This window comes from Fulmarus glacialis, unplaced genomic scaffold, assembly GCF_000690835.1.
Source record: "Fulmarus glacialis isolate BGI_N327 unplaced genomic scaffold, ASM69083v1 scaffold5311, whole genome shotgun sequence".
Lineage (NCBI taxonomy): Eukaryota > Metazoa > Chordata > Aves > Procellariiformes > Procellariidae > Fulmarus > Fulmarus glacialis.
In genome coordinates this window covers 45,050-53,767 of record NW_009193276.1, presented here as the reverse complement: position 1 = coordinate 53,767, position 8,718 = coordinate 45,050, and the positions used below count along the sequence as shown (strand labels likewise).

General features: G+C 44.7%; 1 protein-coding gene across 1 annotated transcript in view; it reads left to right on the top strand.

Annotated features, from left to right (window-relative positions):
- The window catches only part of LOC104083766, a 57,837-nt gene that overhangs the window by 13,756 nt on the left and 35,363 nt on the right, over window positions 1-8,718 (top strand). Inside the window, exons 2-3 of the mRNA XM_009587377.1 lie at window positions 5,343-5,418; window positions 6,680-7,170. Of these exons, the coding sequence (XP_009585672.1) occupies window positions 5,343-5,418; window positions 6,680-7,170 (567 nt within the window). The remainder of the gene's footprint in view (window positions 1-5,342; window positions 5,419-6,679; window positions 7,171-8,718) is intronic.

Sequence of the window (8,718 nt, the reverse complement as noted above, 5' to 3'; positions counted from 1 at the left end):
TCCTTCTTTCTCGTGTTGTTCCATGGCTCAAAACTGCCTTTCAGTGTCTCATACTCTCCCTTGTTTTCCCACTTTCTCTAATTCAGAGATTCTTATAATTGGGAGGATGGCTTCTCCCTCATTCAAGATCAGGCAGCGTCCCATGACAACTGCAGCAATTGTTGACCTGGAAGAATAACAGTGGGGAAATTTAGTAAAATGTTTTTACTAAAGCCAAGCAGTTGGGAAGGAGAAGAGCCAGCAGCAGGGCCCTGTGCTGGAGGATGCCCATGTCTCTAGCAGTTGCTCTGTAGGCAGTGTGGCAGGGAGAAGGTGAGTGAGTACTGGTTTCATTCTTTGGTCTGAAGAAATGGAAATCGGTTCCCCATAGCAGAGATATCAATAGTCATTAGTAAGTTCACCATCCCTTTCTGCTTTTGTGGCAGGAACCAGTGAGTGAGACCAACTCAGCAAAGTCTTTTTCCAGGGCTTGTGGAAGGGGCTTTACTGGAGTGCCAGGGCTCAAGTGAATGAACCTGTGTCACAAACAGTCTTACATGTGGCAGCACAGGCAACATTGGCCTCTGCTGGGGCAGCCACCTCCCTGGAGGTAAACTCCTTCCCGCCCAGAGGAAGACTGGGAATGATGCCCTCCAACCTGTGTGCATTCTTGATTCAAGCTGGGAACGATGGGTTGCCTGTGGTCAGTTGTATCTTTGTCTTATGTGCTCCTCACGCACACACCCTTCACTGCACAAAACCACCCCGTTGGTGTTTTAGTTTTTTAGGACAATACAGCCATTAAGTGAAGTCTGTTAGGAGAGATTTGTTCTGCCTTAGAAGTGAGATTCCCTTCTCTTTTGTAAGCTCCCAGATGATCCTTAATGTAATTACCTTTGATTATATGATAACAGGTTAATTTCTTGTCTGTAAGCAAAGACCAAGAGGAACTTTGCTGTAACAGGGTGGGGTTTTTTAATTGTTTGATGTATTTCAGGGCTTTAGACTCTAAGGGTGACTGGACCTTTTAGGACCTGGGCAATTATGGCTGCAGCTAGTTATCATTACTCAGTTGACAAGCAGCAGCGTGAAGAGAAGGACAAAAGTTTTTTCTATTTCCAGCTTTTTCTTATCTGCTAGTTTGTCTTTCATGTTAAATCTCCCTCAAAGTTATAAGCTTTACATTCAGTTCTCTTTAAATTCCATCTGATTATTCTACACAAACCCATCTTTCCTTACTGGAGATTGATGCAAAATCAAGCGCATGAGGAAGTTTGTCCATGTTCCTGTCTGGCACGGTGGGAGTCCTTAGCCTGACAGAAGGCATGTCTGGTGCTGGAGCTGAAGGTCCCAGGTGTAAGACTGAGATTCTCATCACCAGGAGGCTGCTGCCTTTGACCTTCAGATCTGATGCATTTCCTGAAGAAAGACTGGAGGTTGGATGGGCACCCATCCTTTGTTTTCTGGCTTGTTTTGTGCCATTCACAAGCACGCTTGTGATGTGAATTGGAGATTTTCACATCACTTCTATGTGAATTGGAGATTTTCTTCTCTTTAATTTTGCACGTTAGGGTACAGAGTGTACAGGACACAGTCCTGGACAACCTATTCTAGTTGACTCAGCTTGAGCAGGGGTTTGGACTAGACGATACCAAGAGGACTCTTCCAATCTTAACAGTTTTGTGATTCGTGTACTATGAATGAAGTGGGATCTTTGACACGGAGATTGAGTTTTCTGTTATCACAGTGCCACAATTCTGAGTTTGTGAGGCAAACAAGGCTGTGTTGCCTTGGACAAAAGTAAATCTGTGGCTAATGTAAGACAGGGACTGTGCAAGGGAGGCTGGAGGCCTGAACACAATACCGCTGTGTTTAGTGGAATGCTTTTGAAGAGAGGACAGTGTTACTGTTAAAGCCTGGGAAGAGTCAAGGGAGAAAGCATTTATCTCCAACTAGTCAGGGCATTAGTCTTTGATTCTCTGTATCTTTATAGTTTCTGGAAATTCTTGTTATCCATACGGACAGTCCTTTTTTCGAACTTCCATTAATCTTTGCCTGTGTGGTGTATTATGGCAAGGAGTTTCATGTGTAAAATTTGAACTCTGCAGGATTAATGGTTAGTCTGCTATGAATGATGGTTCTCTGTTAGGGAACATGGGAGTTAGGGTCTTATACGTAGGAGCTTGGGAGACTTCAGTTCCCACAACCAGGATATAATTTGTGGAAGGATTTACTAGTAAAAAGAGAATGTAACAATACTAAAATAGTAGACCTTGCTAAATGACAAATCGGGGGAAAATGATGATGTCTCTGATTGCAAGATGTGAAGACCAAGCAGGAGAGTATTTGCATGTATGTAACCCACACAGAATCAGAGATGAGAGCCTTCTGAAAGACAGTGCAGGTCATGGAACATCAGAGGCAATGTGACTTCTGAGTCGTATCATCGGTTTATTTCATTCATGCATAAAATGCACAATTGGTGGATTTTAAGGCTTTTTTATGGTTAGTTCATGATGTATAATATGAAAATATTCTAATTTCTGAGGGCATTGTCTAGAACAAGGGTATAATAAACCAGTGGGAGTAATGGGAGAAACCAAATCTGAATGTTGGGAGAAGTGTGCTACTGGTATGTTCTTCTTCCAAAAGTAAAGATGGGTGTCAGGAAGAGTGGCTCAACAGGTGTCTTTAATTGCCTTGTTTCTGAAAAGCACTTGATATGTTGCTCATAAAAATCATAGTTGGCTCTAGAAGAGTGGGTGCTTACTTTTCCATGGCTACCATCAGGAGGGTGATTAGCAAGACTGTGGGAGCCCCTCTTTTTCCATGAAGCCTTTCGTATTGTCCTAGCACTTCAATTTCTTTGGGATATACTGTGGGACCAAATCCACAGACTCAGTATCTTCTTGTTTGAAAGAGGTTTCTCTTCTCTCGCAGGTGTTCTGAATAAAGCATCTAGAGAAGTGTTCAAGGTAACTCAGACAGGATTAGTCTTGGGCTGCCTGTGGGACTAGGGAGGACTTAGTGGAGGCGAGTTATCCATAGAAGACAAGAGGCTAGCAAAATTGTACTTGTACGGGGAGGAGTGAATATCCTGGAAGCCCAGGACCAGTAGACGCAAAGACCTTCAAAATGTCAATCATTGACTCAAATCCAACTCCTATTTTAATCATCTCAAGCCTGTGACATTGTGCAGTAGCTATTCGACCTGCATGTGCTAGGTGTCATTGCCTCTTTTTTGGAAGCTGCGCCATGCCATGTATTGACATTTACACTGTACAAAAACTGGAGCTGATAGGTTTCCCACACAGAGCCATCAAACCTCATTGAAAACCCTGCCACATCCAAATGAAGGGGTTTTGTGTGGGAATGAGCCACGAGCTAAGGTCAGTACCTCTTGAGTTAGTTAGAATTGGAGCCTTAGCTTTTGTAACGAAGACAGGACCACTGTCTGTCTGTACAGCAGCTAGCACAATGGCACCTCAGTGTCAGCTGCCCCCTCTGTGAACTACCATGGCACAAACAAGGTATTATACCTGTTCTGGGGACAACTAGAAGTCTGTTAATTTGGCAGTGTTCCTCGGTGCCAGCTGCCTTTATTAAATGACTCGTGTGTGAATACGTACAAGCAAATTGTAGTTGTGGTGGAAAAACAACCCCCTGCATTTACTTCAAGGATATCAGAAATGGGGATAAATCTGTGCCACTTTCCCCATTTATCATTTGACAGTTGGGAAAGTAATTTAAAGACTAGTAAGGAAGGAAAATATTTTCTGATTTCTTAAAGGGCAAAAGGTAGCTTTAAAAAAAGAAAAAAGGTGGCAACAGGCTTTTTTGGGGGAAAAAAACAAACTGAAACACAGTCCTAGAGGATGGTCACAAAATAGGTGGGTTGACTTAATAGCTCTCGAAGTCAGAATTTCTCCACTATTCCTGTTATTTCTCTGCATCAGCTGTGTGTGTCTTTCATAGGTACCTAGTTAAGGGCAGTTGCTCTTTTGGGTCTCTGGGAGGCTGAAACACTCCAAGGATGTTTCCCTAGGAACAGTGGTGGAGCTGAAATGGGTCCAAATCAGTGTAATTGTTGGATGCTGCCTCACCTTCTATAAAAGTTAAGCACAGCACATCAGACACTTTTAAAATGGAAACACAGCATGTAACCTTTTCAAACCTATTGCCACAGGATACTGTTGTGGGCAGGTAACTTGTGAGACTCAGCTAAGAATGATGGGAATGCTTGTTGTTATTCTGGATAAAAAGGTGTAAGGAATAATAAAGCTCATCTTGCAGTGATCATGTTATTCCAGAACTGTCTCTTGTAAAGGTTTCTTTTGAAGTATTACATTTTCCTTCGACTCATTTGGTTTTAGCCATTGCCAGAGACACATACTGAGCTGCATAGCTCAGAGGTTTGATCAAATAACTTCCAGGTACGCTCTATGCAGCAGAACAAAAGTCACTTTAGGAACAAGGTAGGTAGGATTTCCTCTAAGTAGGAAACTCAGCAGCAGTGGGATCTATCTGACCCACAAAAACTTGGTTTCAGTTGTCTCAACCCTTCTGAAGAGGCAACTGCCAAGTTTGTTCAGTGTTAGAACATGCTTTGAGTAAGTGAGTATTTGGGTATACGGCAAGTGGTTTGGTCAAGTCCATTGGCTGACCTAGAGCAAATGTTCCTGAAAATTCCTGATAGACAAAATATGTGAATTGTCATTATTCTTGGAGCATTTAAGGGTGTTCAATTGTACTGTGTAAGACTCTGTGCTGGCAGGGACAGCATAATGTTACTGTTTGCATGTCTGTGAAATCCTGTTTTTCTTATTTCTATTATATTCTTCAGAGTTGTCCTGTAGGACAAGATGAGTCTGTTCTTTGGTGGCTTATCTGTGTGTGCCTTCGAGGGGGAAGTGTGGGTACATACATAGGATGGCTAAAGTTAACATGCCACTTCCATTTGTGGGTGCCTTGCAAGATGATAGTGCTGTTGACAGGATGTGTCTTTATTTTGGTGGTGGGTTTTGGAGATTCAGTTGTCCACGTGGTGTGGATGTGGTAGGCCATGATGGTTATAAGCTACGTGTCTGGGCAGCTAAGGGCATGAAAGAGTTGGCGGTGCAGTAAGGTGGAAATAGCGGTTGGCTGTGTGTTTTGTGTTGCTGCAAGTAAGAGGATACGATGGGAGTTTGAGGTTGGGAGATGAGGATGTGTATACAGGGAGGTGCTACGTCCGGGTGTGTGTGGTTAGTCGGGGTGGACGCCTGCAGGATATGAGAGGGGGAGGGTGGGGGAAGTGGCTTGGGCAGCAGCAGGGCAATGTTCAGTGTTCACAATGAAGCCTTTTCTTTCTTCTTGCCCCCTAGATCTCCTACCCCCCAAGTGATGAGGACAGCGACGACTCTGAGGGAGAGAACCAGGAACTTGCTCAGATCGACAGAGGTAAAGGGATGAGATAAGAGGGTCCTGGGACGCTACAGCTGAAGTCCATTTTGCTTTTCACTTGTGTTCTTGGAAGTGCCTCCTTTTCTGTCCCCAACGTACCACAACCAGATGCATTAAGTCAGTCACCTTGAAGTCTTTGGGACCTCACAGGGAGAAGCTGGTGTTATCAGATGCTGCAGTCACACTTTTCTTACCAGAGATAGGCATCGTTAACCATGTGTTAAGGCCCCAGTGCTGCAGACGTGGGGCAGAGAAGGTCTACAATTGGGTCAGCAGCGGAGCTGGGACTAAAAATTTATCTTCTGTTCCATACTTGTGCACCTGCATCGTCATTGTTCTAGGTTTCCTCTTCCTTGTCATTTCCAGTTTTTACTTTCCCTTTCCTTATTCCCCTGGACTCACTTGTCTGATGAGCTTGCTCCCTTCCTCCTGTACTGTTGGTATTGGGCAGCCTTATTCTTGAATCTAGCTGAGGATCTTTCATAGAGGAGATCTGTTATTGTTTTTGGACGTTGTATGAAATGGCTTAGAGCTGCAGCTGAAACCTGTAGTAAATGTATCTCTTCAGCTATGCTCAGTCTCTGCCATTTGTGTATGTTTTATTGTAATTTAGCCAAATTCAAGTGGATTCTTATGCAAAGGCAGAAGTTGTTAAATTCCTGATGCACAGGACATGTCCTGTGGAAATTCAAATCCCTGCTCCACATGCTTAACATGGAAGGAGCTCAGCAGAACAAGTGAAGCATTCCCAGCTTATGGCTGAAGGCAGGCTTTCTTGTATGGCAAGCCTTGTAACAGAAAGAGGACTTTTACCTCCAGAAACCAGATGTCTATTATTTGAGCCACAGACCTGCTTCTTAGAGTAATGTAACTAATTTACCTCCTCTGCCCTGAGAACTCGTCACTAGAATTTAATGTTTCTAGCTAGAGGTAAGTGTCTAACACCACTTTGCAAGATCACGTCTTCTCCACCTTTAGGGGATGAGGTGGGCAGCAGGTCTGTGTTCTTGCTCTGCAGCTAGACTTCCAGGTTTGCAAGGGGGTGTCTAGTAGTCTGGTCTAAGCAAAGTTCTGGAAACTTCCAAAGGGAAGCATTCAGCCAGGGGGGTGTTTCTTCTGGGGGAAAAAAAGGCAGAAAACAGCTCAGAAGTTTACTTGCAAGGAGGTAAAAAAACACGTCAGGAGAAAGCAGGCAGAGTGTATTAGGGCGCGGGACTCAGATCTGCTCTGCCACTCGTCTATCTCCTCCTCCCACCAGAGAGAAGACGGAATTGTACCTTGACCCCTCTGGCCACCAACCAGCTCCAGAATCAGGAGAACCAATGCTGCAAGGTTCGAGCCCTCTTCCATGCCAGCCTTGACCGCCACAGCTCAGAAGAGGAGCTGGAGCGCATCAACCGAGAGTTTGCCGCTGAGAAGAGAAAGTGGTCCCAGGTCAGCAGGCTTGCCTGCTGCAGCGACAGCAACAACACCTCCTCCAGTGACGAAGAAGTGAAGAACTTGTGCGCTATGTCCTTCCGGCCTGTGGCAGAGCAGGCTGATGGCCTGCACGCCAGCCCAAGCCCCGTGCTGTTCAGTGCCTCCCCTCCCAAGAGACTCCAGCCCCTGGTGCGGAGCCCAGCCTCCAGACCTTTAATCTTCACAAGCGTTGGGGCGGGCCTTGAGCAAGTCATGCCTTGTAAGAGACATCGACAAGGATACGGGGATAAGGTCAGCAGGCCCAGCCTTGACCTGGAAAAAATGCAGCAGGTAAGGCAGAACTTCATATGAGGAAAGCAGCATCACTTGGGAGAAGGTGGTGTAAGAAAAGACGGAGAAGGGTTATTGAGGCAGGGTTCAGTAAAGTCATAGGGTTGTTTTTTGTGATCACGTCTTCAGAGGCATAATTGGTACTTCTGCTGTCTGTCTAGGATAAACTAGGCCTAAGTGTAGATACCTCTCTTGAGAGGTAAAGCCGCTGCTACTTGAGTGGCTTTTACTACAGTTGGGCTGTTCTCTTGCTATCCCCATTAGGATGGCAGCATCCATACTGTCCGGTTCATTGCATGACACAGGAACAAAATCACTGGAGTTCGTTTTTGTCAAATTACCCCTGCTGCCATGAGCTGACCCATACCGTTTCCTCCAAAATAAATTAATTGCTTAGGGGTGTATAAAGAAATACCTTTGTGATGAAAGTGGTTGTAGACTTGATGACAAGTATTTCCGCATTTGTTGACTTCTTTGGGCCCATGTCTCTTTATGCCTCCTAGGACTTTTACAGCAATGTAAAACAGTGCTTTTTACCTTCTTAACACTTTACAAATACAAACTGTTTACAGTTTGCACTAGATGCAGTTACTCTTGATTTTGCAGGACTTCCGTAGGGGCCTGGGACTGAGGTGTGTAAAGGCTAGGAGTTTGCCTTCTCTCTGCAGAGGCTGGGAAATGGGGCATGCCTGGTACTGGTGGGGTGGGTTGCCCTGCGCAGTGCCCATCTGGTGCCTCTCTTTCAGAAGGTGTTGCTGTAGAGTTAGTATTTCAGCTCACTCTTCATTATTTGTTTTTCTTCTTGCACTGGTGTAGTGTTGTCAGTTTGAAAGAGTATCTGCAGACATCTGCTGACACTGGTAAATTGCAGTAAGTTAAAGACAGTTATTTTCAGTTCTGAACTTCCTCTCATTAGGGAAGAATTCAGTGCCTCTGGTTGGTTGGATGTACTAGTTTTAACCTCACTAACAAAACTCCCTTTAAGCCTAGAAGGTGGACGCACTAAAAGAAAGGACCATGTATTTATTTTTCAAGATCTATAAAAGTGAGACCCCTCCATTTCCCCATTACATCGCTGCTTGTTCTCAATCCTGCTGGCAGCATACATCCCATGAATACATAATGGAGAGACTTGCCGTTTCAGTACAGTTTTCGTCACCCCCTCTTCACCCTCTCGCCAAGTTTTTGCTCACAGAACATTCAAAAGGCCCAGTCTTGCATTTCACATCACCCAAATCTTCTACTGATACTGACAGACTTTAATTAGTCTCACATCCTAATGAGAGGGGAAAAAAGCTGGTAAGCCTGTGCCCAGCCTTCTTTTTTTCGGAGTGCATGTGAGTAAATGGAGAAATTTTCCTTTTGGCCCAGGTGCTTTCTCTGATTTGGATCCCAGGCATAGCATCTACCTGCTCTGCCTTAAGTTCCCTTCAGCAGTGTGTTTGGGAGTATGTTGGTGAAGGTTAGAGGCTAATTTAAATAAGCTTTACAAACTGTTGTGGTTTTTCTGGGAAACCTTGTGAGAATGACTTGCTTCCTGGTCCGTCT